At 50.6% G+C, this 22,612-nt stretch overlaps 2 protein-coding genes across 4 annotated transcripts in view; both read left to right on the top strand.

Annotated features, from left to right (window-relative positions):
- Positions 1-6,760, top strand: part of Fbxo42 (F-box protein 42) — a 63,560-nt gene extending 56,800 nt beyond the window's left edge. For all 3 annotated transcript variants that reach the window (XM_038334114.2, XM_038334117.2, XM_038334116.2), the window contains 4 exons: positions 136-232; positions 841-897; positions 1,523-1,639; positions 2,046-6,760. In XM_038334114.2, coding sequence (XP_038190042.1) covers positions 136-232; positions 841-897; positions 1,523-1,639; positions 2,046-3,161 — 1,387 coding nt within the window. In that variant the 3' untranslated portion in view covers positions 3,162-6,760. The remainder of the gene's footprint in view (positions 1-135; positions 233-840; positions 898-1,522; positions 1,640-2,045) is intronic.
- A 4,926-nt stretch (positions 6,761-11,686) lies between these two features.
- Cplane2 (ciliogenesis and planar polarity effector 2) lies at positions 11,687-17,933 on the top strand. The gene is given in 7 exon segments (XM_038334250.1): positions 11,687-11,884; positions 12,037-12,186; positions 14,774-14,926; positions 15,403-15,527; positions 15,783-15,919; positions 16,101-16,215; positions 16,217-17,933. Coding segments are annotated over 6 exon segments (777 nt in total). The 5' UTR covers positions 11,687-11,884; positions 12,037-12,074; the 3' UTR covers positions 16,352-17,933.
- The last annotated feature ends 4,679 nt before the right edge of the window (positions 17,934-22,612 follow it).

Genomic DNA, 22,612 nt, shown 5'->3' with positions numbered 1-22,612 from the left:
GAAGCCTCTCTGAAGGCTGTTTGTATGAAAGTGATATAAGTTTTCCCTCTGGGCACAGGCACCAGAAACTCCCAGCCACCGCTGTGCTCTGCAGCTCCCACCTAGCTTCCTTACGGCTGTGTTCTTGTCTCACAGGAGCAATGAAGTCTGGGTCCTGGACCTGGAGCAGTGGGCGTGGTCCAAGCCAAACATCTCTGGCCCCAGCCCTCATCCCCGAGGTGGCCAGTCTCAGGTACTAAAGAGTTTGACTATTGAGCAGGCACTGTAGTTAGTATCTTTATGGGAGTGAGGTGAGGTACCCTGTGCACTGAGCCAAAGAGAATTTCTCTTCTTTTCTTTTATTCTGTTTGTTCTCAGCTTCTATTGCTGTATTACTTAGAGTGGCCTTAGTGGGTTTTTTGTTTTTAAATATTTATTTACTTATTATGTATACAATATTTTGTTTGTATGTACATCTGCAGGCCAGAAGAGGGCACCAGATCTCATTACAGATGGTCGTGAGCCACCATGTGGTTGCTGGGAATTGAACCTTTGGAAGAGCAAGCAATGCTCTTAACCACTGAGCCAGCTCTCCAGGCCTGTGGGTTTTTTTTTTTTTTTTTTTTTTTTTTAAGAGAACTCTTCATTTTCCATGATTAACGCACTTGTATTAATACTTTTTCAGTTAGAATATTTCTGTTAAAGGGTCATCAGTTCAAAGGTCTCAAATTGGTGTGGGTTTGGTAGAGTAGGCAGCTGGAACACTCACTTGGGCGCTGGTGGCATTTGTGTATGTCACTGAATCATGAGTCAGATGCCTGTGTCTTTGTAGTTTATTTTAAATTTCTTCATCTTTCCCAGATTGTTATAGATGATGCAACTATCCTGATCCTTGGCGGTTGTGGCGGTCCCAATGCTGTGAGTATCAGTGCCACTCATTCTGCCTCAGCTGTTCAGTGAGACTGAGCCCTCGGGGAATGCTGACTCAGAGAGCACCCTTACATTCCGAGGGCAGTGCTCATGTTTTCCGCCCTTTCCTCTGTTCTCTTTTTTTGGGAGGGGGTGTGTGGAGTGAGAGGTTCTTTTTAATCAGAAACATTAGTCTCTTATTCATTCCTCAATTCTTTCTGGCTCTGTTTCCTCTTTGAGCTGTAAGATTAGCCCATTAAGGGGGCAATGGGATAGAAAATAGGTGGAAAACTGAAGTCCACATGGAATTTACTTTACAATGCAGACTGAGAAAGTTAATGGAATCATCTCTCCCCTGCATGCACAAGCGCACACCATTACAGTTGGTGTGGGTCATGTATGAGTGAATGGAGGCAGGAGTCATAGGCGCAGACAGAGCTGAATGTGAATAGCTGAGGACTTAGGATGTCTGTCCTGCAAAGCCACACACTTTAAACCAGGTAGCACAGCTTTAAGATGACAGTCTGTCACACAATAGATACCTGTAAATAGATGTAACACAGTGTGAGACAGCGGTTGTATGTGTTGGAGCACCTGACAACCCTGACTCCTGTCCTTGCTCCTTCTCTTGCAGCTGTTCAAAGATGCCTGGCTGCTGCACATGCACCCAGGTCCCTGGGCCTGGCAGCCACTCAAGGTAGAAAATGAAGACCACGGTGCCCCGGAACTATGGTGCCATCCAGCCTGCCGGGTAAGCAAGGATTGAGCAGCCAGCAGGAAATGTCCTAAACTGGAAAAGCAAATTTGTTAAGCTGACAGAAGTATCAGTTTGGTGTCGCATGCTCTTTCAGTATTTACCATGTCCATGAGCCTCTTGGTAGGAGGACATAGGTGCGCATCGTCTGACTTCTAGCTTTAAGGATCCATCTGTCTGCAGAGTGTTCCCCAGGTCCCTCAAACAGAGCTCTGTTCCCCAGCCGCTGTAGTGCAGTCGCTCAGGGCTACCTCCTTCCTAGCCAGGACCACTGTTGCTTTCAGCCTCTCAGTCCCGGCCTTTCCCAGTACCTGTGTTAGACACACAGGTACTGTGTGTGGGATGGTTGCAAGAATGATGAGAACTGTAGGCGAGGCTGTGAGCACACTCCTTTGTTTTCCAGGTGGGACAGTGTGTGGTGGTCTTCAGCCAGGCTCCTAGTGGGAGAGCACCGCTCAGCCCCAGTTTGAACTCTCGCCCATCACCCATCAGTGCCACTCCTCCAGCCCTGGTTCCTGAAGCCCGAGAGTACCGCTCCCAGTCCCCAGTGAGGAGTCTGGATGAAGCTCCTTGTGTCAATGGCCGCTGGGGAACACTGAGGCCCAGGGCTCAAAGGCAGACTCCTTCAGGTTCCCGGGAAGGGAGCCTCTCCCCAGCCAGAGGAGATGGCTCTCCCATCCTCAATGGTGGAACCTTGTCTCCAGGAACAGCAGCTGTCGGGGGTGCTTCCTTAGACAGCCCTGTACAGGTAGTATCTCCAAGCACTCCATCTGCCTCTGAAGGATATGACCTAAAAATGGGACTTTCTGTAGCCCCCCGACGAGGGTCTCTACCAGATCAGAAGGACTTGAGGTTAAATTCCATTGACCTGAATTGGGACCTGAAGTCTGCTTCCAGTAGCAGTCACGTGGATGGTACAGACAACAGGACAGTTGCAGGGAGTGTGAGACACCCTCCAGAACAGACAAATGGTGTTCATACCCCACCACATGTGGCCAGTGCCCTTGCAGGGGCTGTATCCCCCAGTGCCCTGCGGCGGAGTTTGGAAGCCATCAAAGCGATGTCATCCAAAGGCCCCTCAGCGTCGGCCACACTAAGTCCTCCTCTTGGGTCTTCTCCAAGCTCTCCTGGGAGTCAAAACCTGAGCAGTGGAGAAACAGTACCCATCCCCCGCCCAGGACCAGCCCAAGGAGATGGTCATTCTTTACCCCCCATTGCTCGCCGTCTGGGCCACCACCCTCCACAGTCCCTCAATGTTGGAAAACCCTTGTACCAGAGTATGAACTGTAAGCCCATGCAGATGTATGTTCTGGACATTAAAGACACCAAGGAGAAAGGCCGGGTCAAATGGAAAGTGTTTACTAGCAGTTCCGTGGTCGGACCTCCAGAGACCAGCCTACACACAGTGGTGCAGGGCCGAGGAGAGCTTATCATATTTGGAGGGCTCATGGACAAGAAGCAGAATGTGAAGTACTATCCAAAAACAAACGCCTTGTACTTTGTGCGAGCAAAGAGATAATGTGTTCGAAATCCCTTTTCGTTTGGAATTTTCCAGTGTACAAGCATTTGGACTGAGACTTGGGAAAACAACATAACTCTCACAAACCAAAACTCCAATTCCAGGCCTAACTCACTCCAGGCTGGGATCAAATCTCCATTAAGGAAAAGATTATATATAAATATATACAGATATATTATATACCCAACTCTGTTTACAAGTAAAGGTGAGATCTCCGTCCTGGTTCAGATGAGCTGTTGTGGAGGCTGTGCTGCCTTTTCTGTTGTGCTGATAACCAGACCAGGAAGTTAGGGAAAGACGAACAGCAGTAACTTCCCACGAGAAGCAAGCTGAAGAGCCCCCTGTGATCTCTGTGGCCTTCTCAGACAGACGCCGCGCTGCAGGGTCAAAGTCGGTTAACAGAAAAAGTTCTTCCCCCTCCTGTTTGAACCCCAGAGGACCTGTGATGGCTCTGCACAAGCACCTGTGCCTGGTCCCTTCTGTGATCCAGAGAAGTCACCCAACAAGAAATACCGTTCCCCACATGCCGGAGTCACGGTGAAACAATGTTTAGAGAGCTGCCATCCGTCTGCCTCCTTCCTGTCTGTCGGTCCTAGTTCTTCCTACATGTCTCAGCAAACATGCAGTGTCCAATTATGAGATTTTTCTGACAATCGTGTTTGGTTGCAAGTTGCCAAAAAAACATAGTGTTTTCCTTTTAGAACTGGGTCCTCTGCGGCCCTTTTCTGTCTGGCTGCTCCCCTCCCTTCAGCGGTTCGCTTTGGTTTGGGGTGTTTTATTTCACTTGTTTGGGTTTGGGCATTTGGTCTTTTTAAAAAGCATCAGGACCTCCATTGCTCCAGCTTCTCTTACAAAACTCCAGTGTCTGTAGAAGTCAGATTTCTCAAGCCTTCCACCGCAGTGTGGGGGTACACACCTGTGACCCTAACACTCAGAGCAGAGGCCGGATGATGGGGCTAGCCTGGGTTATATGATGAGACTCTGTCTCAACAAAACAAGTAAAATTAAGATGCCAATATCATTAAAACAAAACAAAACTCAAGCATAAGAAAACACCCCCGCCTACCCTAGGCAGGTTCTCACTATGTAGCTCACAGAGACTCTCTTGCCTTTGCCTCCGAATGTTGGGAGGAAAGACAGGTGCCACCAGGCCCAGCCCCAAAGATTCCTTTTTCTCTGTTTCTTTTATCTCTGTTGCACATGGCACACCTGTCCCTGTTAGTAAAATGTAGGAGTTGGTCTTAAAGGGGAATCTGGGAACAGTTCCTCCCAGAAAGGGTCTCCTGACCTGTGACACCTTCTGCTGTGCTGTTGGCAAGTGACTGGGTTGAGTATCACGTCCTTGACACTTGGACATGACCTGGGGGCAACACTATCTATCCCTCCCCTCTCTTGTTTGCACCTAAGTCCCCAGCATTGTACTTCACTTCAGTCCTGATAACTACGACCCCCCAGGAGAGGGTTCGTGTTGTTCAGAGGCGCTGGAAATGACTAGACTTGAAGCACAGCCTGTGCATAGGAGATAGCAAAGAAGATTATTTTAAATGGCCGTGCAACTCTGGATTTTGGTGGCTTCTTGTCAGTGGTGAAGAATTTTCATTTTGCTTTTAAAACCAAAACTGAAACAACGAAAGCACGTTTCCCAGCTCCACCCACTCTCCTTTCTTCTTGTCAGCATCTCCCAGACACAAGCCCACTGCTGCTGGCCCCACCTGTCTAAGAGCTGTGTCTGCTTCATGCTCAGTCTTCCCTTAGCCATTCGCTCTGCTCTAGTGGTCTCGGCAGGAAAGCCCCCGTGGGAGCCCAGGGAAGGCCTGTGCTCTGGAGCTGCTCCCGAGGGAACACCCTTGTGCCTACTTCTGTGTGTCCCACCCCTCCGGCTCCCTGCCTTGTTGCTTCTGCCAGTCCTTTGGCCGAGACTGTTTGATCCTATGGGGCCCTGCCTTATGAGGCAAGGCCAGCAGATGAGCAACCTCGTATTTCTGAACCCTGGCTGTGATGTTTGCATGTGGACGGTGCCCCTAGACTTGGTTTCTACTTAAATACCAAGTATTCAGACACTTAGAAGTTTAAAATCTCCACTTTGTAGTCTTTCTTTTTCCCCTGTGGCCTTCCTAAGCTGTCTGTCAACTGTTGATTCTCCTACTTTTCCCAAGTAGGCAGGCAACAGAAATATTAACCTCTTTGAAAGCAGTGGGTTCCTCAGAACTCTGGGGTCCTGGGGCTGCGTTCACTGCTGAGAGCCCGGTATCTGCAGTCCCTCCAGAGGAAGCTTGTGTGCACCCAGCAGTGCAGGACTTGGTAGTCCCTGAGCTCTGTGGATGTGTGCCGTGGGAAAGTGACTCCACAGTGACGATGGTGTCTTCCCAGCCCCGGGAGACTGTGTGGCAGGACTTCCGGTGTCTCTGCAGAGGTCAGCATTCCCACAACACCATTAGTTCAAATTTAACCACAATTCCTTTTTTTGACACGATACCAATTTTGTCTTAAAATTCACTGAGAGAAATGAGACAAAATATTTTGTTTGAACCCTCAGGAGCACCTAAAGCAAATATTTATCAGTATTTAAGTATTTAAAATACATCTTATTTCTACTTGAAGCTTTAACCCTTTCCATTCCTACAAGTGTGCCTTTGAGAGCCCTCAGTCATATTAACTTCAGTCATTTCGCTGGCCTCTCTCGTGTAAGAGTTCTGGGCACTGCTCCGCTCCTGCACAGAGCCTCCTGTTCATTATCCACACACCACGTAGCAGAGAGCATTTGTTTTCATTCCTCTTTCTACCTTCCTTCCTTGCTTACGGTGAGCACGTCACAACCGCACCTCCCGCCACATTTTGGGATCACCAATAAGGTGTAGAAAGAGTTTTGTTTAAGTTAATGCTGGAGCTTGCTTTCCCCCCAGCCTCTGTGGGTTGATTGACTTTAATGTTTGAGCCATGAACTGTGGAAGAGCGGTCTTGGAACTCCTTAAATACAGCAAAGAAGAGGAGGAAGCCGCATTGCGGGAACAGCCACTGGCAACAGAACAAGGGGGTCCTCCCTTCCTTTACCATATCTTTCTGGGTTCATTCTGCTTTGCTTTTCCCCTTCAAAGTAAATCACCTGCTTGGTGTGTCCGTCTGTCTGTCCTTGTCCTCATGGTGACCCCAGCATGGTGATGTACTCTGCTTTGTGTTATCTCACCAGCGCATACGATGGTGGGGAGGAGCTGAAGGGGGCCAGGAAAGAAAACCTGGCCTCGGGTACTGCATACAGCATGTTCTGCTGCCACCATTGGTGGCCTCTCACCGCCGTCCTTATGGATGAAAGCCAGCCTGTTGGGCTCCACTGTGCTCGCTTCGCTCGCTCTGTCCCCTTCTACCAACCAGGGCTCATGTCAGTGCGCACCCACCGTGCCCTGGCGAAGCTGGTGCTGTGAGTGATGTTTCCATACCACTCAGGGGTGCCAGGTGGCTCACCCTGATCGTCATTTTAGGCACATCACAGTGTAGGAATGAAAATGGAACCCATGGATATTTAAATCTGTCAATTTCATTTTGTTAATGTTTTCCCCTGATGACTTTTTAGCAGTTTAACAAATAAAACAAAAATGGACTGATTTGTCTGGACTGTTTTATTAGTACAGGAGAGAAAGGGGGACTCCCCAGGTGGAGGGAAGTGGGAGGAAACCAGTGGCTGGAAGGTTGATTGCTTACCCTGTCCCCACCATGCCTGAAGGACTTGGCATCGCTGATCTTTGGTCCCACCCTGAGATGGAGCTCCAAGAGAAATGCAGAGCACACAGCAAATAGGGCCTGGGTGCTGCTGCCCCTGCTTTTCTCCTTTACCCTGGGGTGCAGGTCTTACCAGCTGTGGGGTGGTCGTTTCACCCTGTGGGTTCAGGAGGGTGTGCTGCAGGAGTAGAGGAAGCAAGCCAGCAGTGTGCCTCACATATGGTAAGTTGTCACCCACGGAAGCCCCACTCTCTGCGCGCAGGTCCAACGCAGTACTCAGCCAGGGTGGCCTCCCTCGTCTCAGTGTAAGTGCAGGAAGAGAGACAGCGCAGACTCACCAGCCCAGGCCACTATCCTGAGGCTATAGGAACCTGAGAAAGATCCCTAAAAGCAGAGGGCCTAGAGCACCCATGGGCCTGGCAAAATAAGGGCACTGCCTCCAAACCTACCAGGCTAGCCACATGACTGGGGCTTCCCCTTGCTGCTTCTCTCCCTCCACCCCTGAGGACAGCATCTCTTACCTGTGTTAGCTCTTCTACAGCATTGCCAGGGAATGGGTGTGAGGGGTGGTTTCTCCCTTGCTGCGAGTGTTTGAGTGGACACTGATGAGCTGCTGGGTGACAGCTGGTTCTTGCATCAGGTTGGGAATGAGCTCTCCCTGCCCCTTTGACTCTTGAAACTACTTGACTCTTCAGACTCAGAGAGTCTTAGAAGTGAGAGGGCTTATAATACAGGCTTTTAACCAAAATAGACATGGAACCAGAGATGAGCTGGGATAAGCCTCCTCACTTCTTTGATCCTCAGGCTGTCAGTAAAGCAGTTTTAGGAAGCTGTGCTCTAGCAATTTAGCTGGAACCAGGCAAGATTTTTGAATGGATGTGATTCCCCAAACGGCCACTTGGGGGAGTCCTAGGAAAAACTTTGTACGTGCACGGTCCACCTGTGTGTGTGTGTGTGTGTGTGTGTGTGTGTGTGTGTGTGTGCGCGCGCTCTGTCTGACGTAATAAGGAAAGAGACAATGGGCTTGCCCATTGTTCCCTTTTCCGAACCCTGGTTGGCACTCCCTGATTAGCCTGCCTCAGTTTCAGAGTGCCACCCCCAGGCTAACCTTTGCAGGCCCAGCACAGCCCCACCCCCACCCCAGTGTTGTCTGCCCCAGCCCCCAGCTGTGGGAAACTCAGTACCTATGAAGCCAGGCTCTGGCTGTCATATATACAAAGCCAAGCTGGTGTCTTCTCCACACCAGGGACCCACATGCCCGCCCCCTACAGGATAAAAAGGAGGGCTGCTGCAAACACTTGGCAGGAAGGCATGGACTGTTGTCTGTGGAGGGTGGCACTGACCTGGGCACCCTTTACTGACCCTCACCCCCAGGCAGTGGCACATACTAACTCACCCCTGGTGGAGCTTCCAGCTTCCTCACAAATGTTTCTCCCCTCAACAGTCAGCAGCCGATCAGAAGAACCATTCCATCCAAACCAAGCTTAGTAAACAATGAGTTGGTGGGCCTACATGTAGGAGCATGGGTGGGGTTCTTTGCAAAAGCACAGGTGACCCCCCAAACAGCGGCTACACTGAAAAGTCCCACCGCAGCATGAGTAATGAGTAAAGGCATCGGCCTTTAGTTAATTTTTCTTCTATATACTCCACTTCCTGAGACCACATGCAGTTGGGGCACATACAGTTCGGTAGGGGTGCATGACGGAGTGGCTAGGACCTCCGGTGAAGATCTAACGTCCTTCCTCACCCCTCTGTGAGGGACTGTCAGCAGGCCTGATCTTGGGGGGAGGTCGCTTCTCCATAGATAGTCACAGGTACTAGATTATGCTAGTAATGGCTGCTGGGATTGGCAGACTGTTCCAGGACTATATGACGGCCTGAGTTCATCCTCTCAGATGTGGCTGAATCCCCACCAGGAGGAGAAAGCAGACCAGACCAGCACCAAAGAGCTGAGTGCAGAGTTCTCCCTGGAGCACACTCTCAGATGGCCTCTGAGTGGGTGACCTTCCCACCATGGCTTCCCTGGCATTAGAGTCAGCCCTCCTCCAACACTGAACATGAGCCCCAAGGCTGGGGGCGCAAGAGATTTCAAAAAAGAGGCTGGGCACTTGAGAGACAGAGGCAGGTGGGTCTCTGAGTTCCAGACCAGCCTGGTGTACATAGTGCGTTCCAGGACAGCCAGGACTGTGTAGGGAGACCCTGTCTCAAAAGAGAGAGAAAGAAAGGAACTAGAGTTTACCCGGAAATCGCTGAACTGAAATGACTGATTCAGGGATGCATTAAAATGAGACAAGAGGTCTGGTGGTGGTGGTGGCACACACCTTTAATCCCAGCACTTAAAAGGTAGAGAGCAGTTGGCTTTCTGTGATTTCAAGGCCAGCCTGGTCTACAGAGTGAGTTCCAGGACAGCCAGGGCTACACAGAGAAACCCTGTCTCAAAATAAATAAATATTTTTTAAAGTTACTACAAAAAAAGACTTATTCTGATCTGTGTGTGTATACACCTATGTGTGTCTGTGTGTCTGTACCTTCATAAATAAACATGTACCACAGTCAAAAGGTAACTTGTGGGAGTTGTTTCTCTCCATTTACCTTATGGGGCCCCCGGAGTTTCCCCTTCTACTATGTGGGTCCCAGGGATCAAACTCAGACCACCATGCCTGGCCACAAGTGCTCTGCCTGCACAGCCCTGTAGCCCAGCTGATCCCAGGAAGCCTCAGGAGAGACAAGTCTCAGCTGGGAGCTGACCGGAGAAGCTGGCCATGGGAAGATCTTGAAGAAAGATGTAGGTGGGGTATCAGGAACAATGGCCCTGGGGCAGCATGAAGTCCACACACTGAAGGAGGAAAAAGCAGTGTAGCTAGCATATCTGAGTGAGGGGAGGGTGGGCTGGTGGGCTTACCGGCCGCAGTGAGGGAGCAGAGCATGGGTATTCTAGATGCAGCAAGGAACCACTTACTGCACAGGAGTAGCGTGCTGAGGATGGCAAGGGTCTTCTCCTGAGCTCAGGCAAAACAGTGAATACTGAGTGAATTCCTCACCCTCTGGCCACCAGCTGCTCTATCCACCAGCCTCCCTGTCTGTGCCCAAGAGGACTTGACGCCTCGCCAGGACCCCCCACGTTAACACCAGCTTGCTCTGCTGTTTGCTGCACTTTCTCACACACCCCCCCCCCGCATTGTGTCTCCCACAAGTCAGACCTGGCGAGGCTGGATGTGAAGTCTAGAAACCCAAAGACAATTCAGATCTGAGCCCTCCTGGCCTGTGGAGAGCCGTGCACAGCTATGGATCACCCTGGCTGGGCAGATCCCCAACATTCCAGAAGGAGCCCGGGAGCATGAGCAATGGATTCCAGCCACAGAGTCCTGTACAAATGGTTTCCTCTTATACTTCTGCCTCCATGCAGTGTAAGCCAGCGAGGAAAGCTCCCTTTCTTGCACCCTCCTCCCTTCCCTACACAGTGAGACACAAACCTCTCTTGAAGGTTTGCGGCCCTCTTCCTGCTTTTAGCTTCACTAGCCCCTCCTAGCTGCTGGGGTGAAGTGCTGAAAACCCAATCTGGCTGAATGGATAGTGTTTTCAGAGTCAGGTAACCTGGGCTTCTGAGTCTGTTTTTCCACTGACTATTGTGTGGCAGGTGTAACCCCAGACAGGCTATGTCATTCCTCGGGCTTTCTTCATCTGTAATAGAAAAGACATGGTACTGTTTATACGGAGATGAAGGGCCGTAGACTCCAGTGCAGTAGCCTCCACCAAGCCCCCTTAACTCATTCACTGCAAAACAGTGGCTGGCCCTACTTGAAGACACACTGCGCGAGATACCTGTGCAGGGTAAACGTAATAGACGCCTCTCAGAGCTGGTCCCTTTGTCCTGTCCAGTTCACGTCATTTACTGAGCAGCCCGCTTCTGGGTTGCTCACAGGCCCAGGCTGGAGCATCCAGGCTCAGGGCAGGACCATGGCTTCCACAGCTCCTACTAGATGCTGAGCACACAGTCGGGGCTTGATCACCACTGAATGAAAGGAATGAATAAATCAATTAGTAAACAAATGACTCTTTATTTGGACCTCTTACAAAAGTCTCTTGACTTCTCAGTCCAGAGGTGTTTGATGATGGACCTGCTGAGCAGGAACAATAGGACTGTGACATTAGTAACAACAACACAGTAACTAAAGCTCGCTGAGCTGTGTTGCCCAGACACTTTGGTAAAGAACGCTATGAGGAAAAAAGGTGGGGGGGGGGGCAAGTATAGTGGTGCACACCTTTAACCCCAGTACTAGAGAGGCAGAGGCAGTATTTTTGTGAGTTCGAGGCCATCCTTTTCTGCATAGGAAGTTCCAGTCTAGCCAGGGAGGATACACAGTGAGACTGTCTAAAAAAGGAAGAAAGGAAGAAAGAAAGAAAGAAAGAAAGAAAGAAAGGAAGGAAGGAAGAAAGGAAGGAAGGAAAGGAAGAAAGAAAGAGAGAGAGTAGAGAGAGAGAGAGAGAGAGAGAGAGAGAGAAGAAGAAGAAGAGAAGAAAGAAAGAAAGAAAGAAAGAAAGGGAAAAAAGCATTTGATGTTAACATCCACCTTGTAGAAGAAAGGGAGGCCCAGAGGACTGAGGAAGCCTCCTTCCTGGAGGAAATGACTACGTTTGAGAGGAAAATCTGAGCCCAGACTGGTAAAGCCAAAGCTGAGGGATGAAACTGCGGACCTTGCGGAACCCACAAAGACCGGCCTGAATAAGGGGCCCCGCCTCTCTCCGTGTTGCCATGGCAACATCCTGCACATGCGCCTCACGGACTACGTCTAGGCCTGGCGGAAGCGGGCTCTGCGGGCTGGGCAAGCACACAGGGCGGGCTTTTAAAGGGATCATTCCCTCCTCCTGCTTGCTTGCTTGCTCGCCGGGACTGTGAAAGTTGGCGGTCCCGGGAGTCGGAGTGTAGGAGGCAGAGGTGAAGCCGGGGTGTGAGACCCTCGGAAGGCGACAGGCAGAAGAGGCTTGTGGAAATATCTTCCTAGGACAAGGTTGGGCTGTTCACCAGAGAGCGATGTGGAGGAATGGGCTATGGAAATGCACCTTCGGGTGGGGAGCCAGGCTTCAAGGGAGAGCCAAAAAGAGAATAAGAGGAACCATGGGGTTGGATAACGGTCACCCCTCTCTCCACTCCTACTCCCAGTATTCTGCCGCATCCTAACCTCACTGGCGTGCTCAACCATGGCCAGACCTCCCGTGCACGGTTCGGTGATTGTCCCAGACTGGCATGAGACCGTCGAGGGCAAGGAGTACTTAGCCTGCATCCTGCGCAAGAATCGCCGGCGGGAGTTTGGTAAGTGCCTCTCCTCCCCTTGTCACACACCACATACCACCCTTGTGCTCTCTTGACACTCCCTGGGGTAGCAGAAACAGGACAGTGGGACCTGCCCAACAGCTGCCCTCACCATCGAGGTCCCCTGGATGCCATCTCTCTAGGGCCCCCTCCCCCAAATCTCCTTAAAGCTAATTCCACCAGCAGAGCCAGGAACATGGAAACAGCCCATGCCTGCCAATAGCAATGTCACCAGAGATGCTGTTGACTGAGTCCTCCTCACCTGGAGTTATGCCCTCTGCTGGGCGCTTTGCACAGTAGTCCTCTAAGCTACCTTTTTCCAGAAGACAGGGTTTCACTACATAGCCAAAACTCGTTATGTAGACCAGGCTGGCTTTGAACTCAGAGATCCACCTGCTTCTGCCTACCAAGTGCTGGGATTAAAGGCGTGTGCCACCATTAAACCTTCTTCTCTTTTCTTTATTTCTCTCTCTCTTTTTGTTTCTGTTTTGTTTTCAAGACAGGGTTTCGCCGGGCGATGGTGGCCCATGCCTTTAATCCCAGCACTCGGGAGGCAGAAGCAGGCGAATCTCTGTGAGTTCGAGGCCAGCCTGGTCTACAAGAACTAGTTCCAGGACAGGCTCTAGAAACTACAGGGAAACCCTGTCTCGGAAAAAAAAAAAAAAAAGACAGGGTTTCTCTGTGTAGTTTTGGAGCCTGTCCTGGCACTTGTTCTGTAGACAAGGCTGGCCTCAGACTCACAGAGATCCACCTGCCTCTGCCTCCTGAGTGCTGGGACTAAAGGCATGTGCCACCAACACCTGATGGGTTTTTTTTTTTCTTTTTTGAGACAAGATTTCTCTATGTAGCCCCTGGCTGTCTGAAACTCACTCTGCAGACCAGGTTGGCCTCGAATTCACAGACCCGCCTACCTCTGCCTCCCCAGCCCTGGGATTAGGCATATGCCACCAGGCCAGGCCTATTCAATATTCTTAGCAGCACATTTAAGAACTTGTTTAGGGAGCCGTGGTGGCGCACGCCTTTAATCCCAGCACTCGGGAGGCAGAGGCAGGCGGATATTTGTGAGTTCGAGGCCAACCTGGGCTACAAGAGCTAGTTCTGGGACAGTCTCCAAAAGCTACAGAAGAAACCCTGTCTCGAAAAAAAAAAAAAAAAAAAAAAAGAACTTGCTTAGGGTCATACTCTAATGAGGAAAGGAGAACCCTTCAGTGCCTTGCTATCTAAGGTGAGGCATTGGTGTGCCCCTGAATTAAGCCACATTACCCAAGCAAAGCCATGATTCAGGCCAAGAGGCATAACATCTGCTTTGGGAGTCTAGCACCAGCAGGCTTCAGACCATAGTTACTGGAGAGGCTGAGGCAGGAGGATCACGAATTCAGGGATTGCCAGGGCAACATAGAAAGAGTCTGTCTCATGAGGCTGGGATATAGCTCAATGGTAGAGCTGTCACCTAGCATGCCGGGGGTTGTTCTGTCCCTGGAGCCTCAAAAACCAGCTCAGAACTTAGGACTTCAAATTATTAGATTATGGAATATCATCGTTTTGACATTTTTATATTCAATGTTTTATTACTAAATATTCTTTGTGTGTATGAGTGTTTTACATGCATGCATAACTGTGCAGAACATGCATGCAGTGCCCTTGAGGTTAGAAGAGGAGGGCAGATCCCTGGAGACTGCAGTTACAGATGGTTGTGAGCCACCATGTGGGTGCTGGGCATGGAACCTGGCTCCTCTAGAAGAGCAGCTGGTGCTCTTCACCACTGAGCGATCGCTCCAACCCTGTGTGCAAGTTTTAAGAACTCATAAAGATCTCAACGAATTGGTTTTATGGGATTTATTTCTAGTAACTGGAAATACTTGTGCTTATATTTCCCGGTTAAAGGAGAAATTCTACAGCACCATGGTTTTGTGTATGAGAAATCCAGATTAAATAGTAACAATAAAAAATATTTCAAAGCCAGTGGTGGTGGCACATGCCTTTAATTCCAGCACTTGGGAGGCAGAGGCAGGTGTATCTCTGTGAGTTCCAGTCCAGCCTGGTCTATAAAGCAAGTTCCAAGACAGACAGGGATACACAGAGAAACCTTGTCTCAAAAAACAACAAAACAAAAAATTTCCAGCATCAAACTTAAAAGGGGCCTGGAAAGGCTGGAGAGGTGGCTCAACAGTTAAGAGCACTGGCAACTCTTCCAGAGAACCCAGGTTTGATTCCCAGCGCATACATGGCGGCTCACAACTGTCTGTAACTCCAGTGGTAGGGAATACAACACCACCCTCTGGTCTCTGCAGGCACTGGGCACACATATGATACACAGACATACATGCAAGCAAAACACCCAGTGCTTTGTCTATGTGCCCAGAGGGGTATGTCATCCAGGCTCCCGGCAAAGCTCTCGAGCATCTCGCAATTGAACAGATCAGCTATGAGCTCCTAGGTCATCTCTATATATTCTGGGCCTCTGTAGAGCTGGGTCGAAGGCAGAGAACCAAGCTGGCTAGTTAACTTTAGATACAGGGTATCTCTCCCAGGGTCTGAGCAAGAGCAGAAATAACTCCCCAGCTCCCTGATTCCCTCCTTGCCACAGGGTTGCTGGAACGGCCAGTGCTACCCCCTTCAGTGGCCATTGATACTGCCAGCTATAAGATCTTTGTGTCCGGAAAGAGTGGTGTGGGCAAGACTGCACTGGTGGCGAAGCTGGCAGGCCTGGAAGTGCCTGTAGTGCACCATGAGACGACTGGTGAGTAGCTCGAACCCTCAGCCTATCCTTGGTAGCCTTCCCTGAGGGAGGCAAGAACCCGGCCCCAGACTGCTTTAGCAGGGGTTTATACAAAACAATGCCGTTTCCTCTGTGGCCTTGGGAAGTAGTGTTTTTCAGGTTGGAGCTAGAGACAGTGGTGGCGTCTGGTTGGTAGATGCTTACGACCTGCCTATCCCCAGCTGTGTTTCTTTTTGATCCATGTATGTCCCAGAACATTTGAGGTCTCCTTCCTCCCGTTTTCATGTGGCACGGGTCAGTTCCACATGGCCTACCAAGGACTCCTGCATAGTAACACCGTTCCTTCCTGTTCTGAGGATTCTCCCACTTCAGGGACCATGCCTTCCACCACGTCAGGGTGGTGACCCACAGGGTGGATGTTTAGCTCTTCCTCGTGCCCCTTCCCAGCCCCGCCCCACCCCGCATCCCACTTCTGATTGGCTGATCCCAATTCTCAGGTATTCAGACTACTGTGGTGTTTTGGCCGGCCAAGCTAAAGGCCAGCGACCGTGTGGTCATGTTCCGCTTTGAGTTCTGGGACTGTGGCGAGTCCGCCCTCAAGAAATTTGACCACATGCTGCCGGTGAGCTGGGCAGGTGGGCCTGGGTGGGCTTTGGGTGGGGCTTGTCAGAGACCCACCCTGTCTACAGGAACCTGACTTGGACATCAGTTACCTGAGGGCTGTCGGTGTACTCTGACTAGCTCCGGGACCTGTGTCCCAGCCACTCTCTGCTCTGGGCCTCAGTTTCTCAGTCTGTGGAAGGAGGAGATGCTACTGATCCTTCTTGGGGGCCTCTAGGCCCGCGGAGTCACGGGGTCACATGTCGTGTGTCCTCAGGCTTGCAAAGAGAATGCAGACGCCTTCCTGTTCCTCTTTTCTTTCACTGACCGAGCCTCCTTCGAAGACCTTCCTGGACAGTTAACCCGTGTAGCCAGCGAAGCCCCTGGGGTCGTCAAGATGGTCATTGGCTCCAAGTATCCTTTGAGTGGCCCATAGGATGCACACCTGGTAAAGTACCTGTCACCCTGTGAGGTCCAAGCCACAGTTTTTCTTTAAAGACTGGCCCCTGGTGTGACCTCTAGAGAGTAGGCCAAGGCTGAGTGTGATGGGATGCTGAGCAGAGCCTCTTGGCTAGGAGCCTTAACCCTCCTCCAGGTTTGACCAGTACATGCACACAGACGTGCCAGAGCGAGACCTCACAGCCTTCCGGCAGACCTGGCAAATACCCTTATTACGGGTGAAGAGTGTGCCAGGGCGGCGGCTGGCAGAATGGGCGTACACTGGACGGGCGGGCTGGGCTGGCTGACGTTGCTCATGTGCTCAATGGCCTTGCAGAGCAATTGTGGCACCAGGACCAGGTGGCAGCCGGCCTGCTCCCCAGCTCCCCAGAGAATGCTCCTGGGTGAAGGGTGATGGTATCTTGAGTAGAGACAGGGACTGATGATCCTCACTCCTGTCTCTTGGGTAACCCAGGATCGATGGTGGGACCCTAGGGGCCCAAGGCTGATGCAAGAACACTGTTCTGTCCTCGGGACTGGGCTGGGGAGGCCCTCACCTGGCTGTCAGATGGGAACACAAGGCTCCAGAGCTGAAAGGTCTCCCAGCCCCCCGGCCCTTCACCCTTCTGCAGCACCCACCGAGGGTAGGCTTGGGGCACATCTCAAAAGGACCCTGGGACCTCTCTTGACTTCAGCCAGGAGCATTATTGGTTGAAATAACACCACTTGCTCTAACAGATAATTTTGACATCTCAGTGGCTGAACTCTGTAGATGTGTTTGTTTTGGTTGTTCTTTTGTTTTTCTTCTTTGGCTCCCTGTACCTACTCAGAGGCATGTTCCCAGTTTATTAGCATCCTGGGCAGCAGACACGGAATGAGTGCATACAGAAGGCTGCCGGAGGTTTCTATGGACACACTGCATTGGCCGGTACCCAGTCACATGGCGGAAAAAAGGGAACCTGAGAGAAGTGGCTCACCCGCATATCCAGGGAGCCAGCCCTTCACTCGGGTGACTCTTGATCTTGACAACTATGAAGCTGTAAACTGGCCCTCAGACAAGGGCTTGGCCTAGGAGTTTAAGGCTAACCTGGTCTGTTTAGTGGGTTCCAGGACAGCCTGAGCTACATAGGGAGACCACTGTCTCAAACAAACAAACAGCCCACTCTCAGCAACCCACCTTGATCACCCCAGAGCTCAGCTTCCAATATAAGGTTCAGAATGTCCCCAAACAGCAACCTCCATCTCGGAAATGTTCAGACAGCTGGACCTGTGGGAGACAGGGCAGACCCAGGCCGCCACATTCTGTGCCGTGCCCCCATAGGCTCATGGCGACTGAAGAGGCCCTGTACTCTAAACTATAGAGACATTTTATTTATGTTTTAATAAATAAAGCTTGCCTGAAGATCAGAGGGTAAAACTACGCCACTAGAAGCCAAGCAGTGGTGTCACACACCTTTAATCCCAGGATTTGGGAGACAGAGGCAGATGGAGCTCTGTGAATTCAAGGCCACCCTGGGCTACACAAGATCAGTGCAGAAATAGTACCAGGTGGTGGGGCCTCACAGCCTTTAATACCCAGCACTAGGGAGTCACAACGCCTTTAATCCCAGAACTAAAGGGAAATATAAGACGGGAGGAGGCTCAGAGTGCATTCTGAAGTCACCCAGCCTTGGTAGAGGTTAAGATTTTTGTCGTGAAGAAACCGTGGCTCTGGTAGTTTTGGTGGTGGTGGCACCCGGAGAGAAACCCGTGGAGGCAGCCGGGGAAGAAGTAGAGGTACCGGCAGGAACTCAAAGCAGCAGCTTTCTGCTGAGGAGCTAGATGAACAGCTGGATGCTTACAATGCCAGGATGGACACCAGTTAAACAGCCGAGCAAATCCACACAAGTAACAGAACCCAGAAGCTTCGTCCGAGATCCCTAGAGAGGGAGGGTTGGCAACTGGACTATGCAGACAATGGTGGATTTGTTTTTGTTTCATTTTTCCCTCCTGTTTTAAAATAGGATCTAAAAACTCAATGTAAAGGCTTTTTTATTTTCTTTTTTTTTTTTAAATTCTGAAACAGACCTGTTTTGTACCGAGTTATTTTTGGGATAAATTTTACTGGTTGCTGTTGTGGAGAAGGTGGCGTTTTCACCTTTGCCATAATAAACTAGAATTGTGTGTAGAAAAAAAAAAAGATTTTTGTCGTGGCGTGGCTATTTTGCTTTTCTGATCTTCAGTTTGAACCCCAATGTCTGCCTTTGTGTTTTTATATTTGTACTATACCAAACAGTCCCAGGATAAGTTACACACATCTAACTTTGACACTGAGTCTACAATTCCATTCCAAAAAGAAGGACCAGGGGAAGAAAGGCAGAGTGGAAGCCCAGGATGGCAGATGTTAGCCCCAAGGCTCCATGTCCACCTCCACCATTCTGCAGCATGCCCTTAGAACCTCTCTTGGGTTCCCTCCATTTGGTGACTACAGCTTTCTTCTGTGATGTCTCATGTTCCTGAAATTTCCTGAGGTTCCCTGGAGGACGAAGGTGGTGGTCACACCCCACATGGGATCAGGGTGACCTGGACTTAGAGGTACTAACTGGGAAAAAAGAGCCATTGGCTCCTCACAGCTTGAGCCTCTGGGCTTTGGAACTCTAGAGAGAGAGCCAGTAGGAAGGAGGTAGGGCTGTCTTCCTGTGGACTAGGAGGGTGGGGATGTGTACACCCAGGTTCAGCCCTACCGTTCTCCTGTACCCAGGACTCCCTAGGTCTAGCCCCACCGTTCTCCTGGACCCAGGACTCCCTAGATCTAGCCCCACCGTTCTTCCAGACACAGGACTCCCTAGCTTCCTTCTCCTGCCTCCTCACATCCTGCAGTGAGGCTGAAGCTCAAAGAGGAGAGGCAGCCAAGGTCTCAGAGATGCGAACAGCCCTTGGTGGTTCAGGCTGCTCACTGGCTTCCCTTGCCCATCCTGCTTCTACCCTGCAGGAGGGAAGATACTTTGCTGGGGACTCCCTCCCTCCTCCATCCCTCCGCTGACTTCCATCCTTCCTTCTTTCTCCTCTCCCCTGTCCCTGTCCCTGCTCTCTTCCTTTTTTCCTCCTCTGCCCCTGCTCCTTCCCTCCCATCTCCATTCCTTCCTTGGCCATCCTGAGCCACTAGTCAAGTTCTTACCAGTTGAGCAGCCTGGCATTGGGATGCCAGGGAAGATCCACAGCAAGATACTGGGATACAGGACCAGGTCATACAAAGGCTGCTGGGTAGGCCACAGGAGACCATGGCTGAGTTCTGGGTTGGGCCTGAGTCTTTTGTCCAGGCTCTAGATCTTACTCCCTGGCTAGCCCGTGCCAGTCTTAACATTCACAGGCCAGGTCCAGATTAGGGGAGGGAGGAGTGTGCAGTTAGGGCGGGGCTCAGGGTCAGGACAGATCGACAGATGGCTCAACTGGGGAGGGGGGTAGGATAAAGGAAGGGGGCTAGGACAGTCGTCAAGGGAGTGAGTGCTCAACTCCTAGAGAAAAGTACTGGAGAGGGACTGGGGCTTACTTAAGGGGTGCTCCAGCAGGAAGATGAGGGAGGACTGAGTGGCGTTGGATATTGCAGTGGTCACCGTGAGCTCAACTGACATACTGCCCAGGGGAGTTAAAAGCAGCATGGCACTCTACCCGGATAAAGGTTCACCCCCGCCCAACACCAAGATAAGGTGCCGCAATGCTGGCTGTTGCTGAGGTCTTCTCTTTTGTTTTGTTTTAGAACATCTTCTGTTCTTTGACAATTTTATACAGGTATACAACATCTCTTGATCTTACCTGTCCCTAACTTCCCCTGACCGTCCCCCTCAACACTCCCCATCTCATCTTCATGTCCTCTCTTTTTTGTAACCCACTGAGTCCATCATGCTGCCTGCAGAAATGCTCCCTGATTTCATTGGCTCAATCGAGTGCAGGTAACCATTAGTTACGGGAAGTTCTCAAGTACAACAGCCTTGCACGTCCAAAAGACAGCATTTCCCAGTCCTCCTTCCCATGCTTTAGGTTCTTGCATTCCTTCCATGGCTCTTCTGTGTTCCATGGCCTGGGGCTGGTGAAGGGGGGTTGTGTGTGTGCGTGTCCTGTTTAGTCCTGAGCACTCAACAGTCACTTGGTCTCTGTAGTCTGATTAGTTTATGAATCTCTGCACTCACTGCTCTCCACTGCAGAAAGGGGCTTTTGCGGCCAAGGCTGAGAGCAACACTAATCTGTAGCTATAAACAAATGTTTAGAAGGTGGTCTGACAATCCTCCCATAGCCTGACAGCTCCACCCATAGTCTGAGGACTCAGTCCATTTAACAGAGCAGCAGTATAAGGGCTTTCCCACTAGAGCCTATGGCATCCAGAGCCTTTGCCAGGCTTACAGTACCAGACATGAATCCCCTCCTCCTCTGGGGCAGACCCCAAGTCCAATCGAAAGCAGTTGGTTACCTGATTACTCCCAACTGTCATGGCACTCTTGCACCAGTGCAGAGGCCATCCTAATGATCGAGGTTGACACTTAGGCTGAGAGCACGGAGGGGAGTAAGAAAGGATTCAGTCTGCCAGGAGCTTCCTCATTCTATCTTTAGCTCAGGTAAGTGAGGGTGAGTAGGCGGAGGGGTGGCCCAGCCGGACTGCATGAGCAGCTCCTGGCTCCTGCCTATCTGCCTTCTCTGATCACCCATCCCTCACGCCTCTTCCACCTGAGGCAGCAATGAGCTGCAGACAACGCTCCGGTAGTGACCAGGGTCTCTGGGTACTACAGGACACTCATGTCCCATTCCCCAGTGACAGCATTTTCTTCCAGATGAGAGACCCCCCCACACCCCACCGAGGAAGCTAGAGTAGCCAGAGACAATCTCCCTGAGCCTCCTCTCTCCCCAGGAATGCTGCAGCACCCCCTTTCTCGCCTCTTGGAGTGATTAGTCCTGGGGGACCACCCTGACGCCTGGCTTCCCAGGAGCACAACTGAGTGGTAATCTGGGCTATCCTGACCCTCCCACGGGGACTGTGCCTGCTACAGGTAGAGGAGGATGGGGTTACCTCAGGGATCGAGTCTCTCAAGGTCCCTCAGTGGTTCAGAGCACTGGTTACTCTACCAAAGGACTCAGGTTTGGTTCCCAGAATCCACATTGCGACTCCCAAAGGTTTGTAATTCCAATTCCAGGGGATCCAGCATCCTCTTCTGGCTTCCTCAGGCCCAGGCAATATGAGGCAGACCTGTATATGACTCCAGTTTCAAGGGGATTTGATTTCTTTTTTTTTTATTTTTATTTTTTATTTTTTTAAAAAATATTCATTTATTTATTATGTATACAATAATTCTGTCTGTGTAATATGACAGTAGGCCAGAAGAGGGCACCAGACCCTGTTAACGATGGTTGTGAGCCCCATGTGGTTGACTGGGAATTGAACTCAGGACCTTTGGAAGAGTAGGCAATGCTCTTAACCTCTAAGCTATCTCTCCAGCACCAAGGGGATTTGATTTCTGAGGGCACCAGGGCACACAACATGGTGCCACAAGACATACATGTAGCCCAAATACTGTATACATAAAATAATAACCAAAGCTATTTTTTTAAAAAAAACTAATATTGCATCCGATCACCCACTTGCTGTGTGTGCTCACATGGGACACCCTTGGTGATCTATCCAGACCCCTTGCAGCAGCCTGCAAGCCTTGTTCCATCTGGCCTCGACCGGTGTCTCCCCTGACTGGCACTAACCGGATCCTTGAGTAGAACACATTTACTTACACCCAATGCCTTAGCACTGTGTCTGCTGGGATTCTCTCCACTCAGGCTTTATGTTGGTTTAGGTGTCAGTGTTGACACCGCCTTCATAGGGACCCCGGAATCCCTAGATGCCCTGTACCCTTGGGCTTCCTCACGTTTATCGCTCTAGTTTTGTTGTCTGTCTTCTGCCAACTAGAATGAAACCTCCATGTGAACAGAGACCTGGTGTGTCATGTCATGCCAGCTACCCTACCGCTGGTGCCCAAAATAGTCTTTAGCATGTAGAAGGTGCTTAGTAAATGGTTGTTGAATGAATCCATGAGTCTAGCTCTCCGTCTATCCAGCCATTCAAATACTAGTCGTTCAGTGGTTAGTGTTTTCAGAAAGCAAAAGCCACTATTTTAACAGGGAATTTAACATAATATTTGGATAGATGGGTGCTGGAAAACTGAAAAAGCAGAAGGGTGAAGAAACAATGTAAATATCAGTGGTTCCCCCTGGAGCTGTGGTACACAACTCATGGCTTTCCAGAATGGCCTGGCCCTTGCACACTGCCCTGCGTTCCCCCTACTGTCATCCTACTGGGCTCCATTTTATTTTCTAGGTCTCAGCTAAGACTGGTTTCTGCAGTGTCTGTCTGTCTGCCCCTGCAGAGGTTCTCCTCAGGAGGACCTACTCACAGCTATGTCTCTCTGCTCCTTTGATGTCGGTCTCCCCAGCTAGTCTGAAGACTCCATCAGTATATAGACCTTGTCTAGTGTGTTCCCTGTGGGATACCCATCGCTGTGGGATACCCATTGCTGTGGGATACCCATCGCTGTAAGATACCCGTCGTTCTGGGGTACCTATCGCTGTGGGATACCCATTGCTTCTGGGATACCCATCATCACTTTGGGTACCCATCGCTCTGGGATACCATCCTCTGGGATACCCATCATC

This window comes from Arvicola amphibius, chromosome 6 (genome assembly GCF_903992535.2).
Source record: "Arvicola amphibius chromosome 6, mArvAmp1.2, whole genome shotgun sequence".
Classification (NCBI taxonomy): Eukaryota; Metazoa; Chordata; class Mammalia; order Rodentia; family Cricetidae; genus Arvicola; species Arvicola amphibius.
This window is presented reverse-complemented; position numbering and strand designations above follow the sequence as displayed.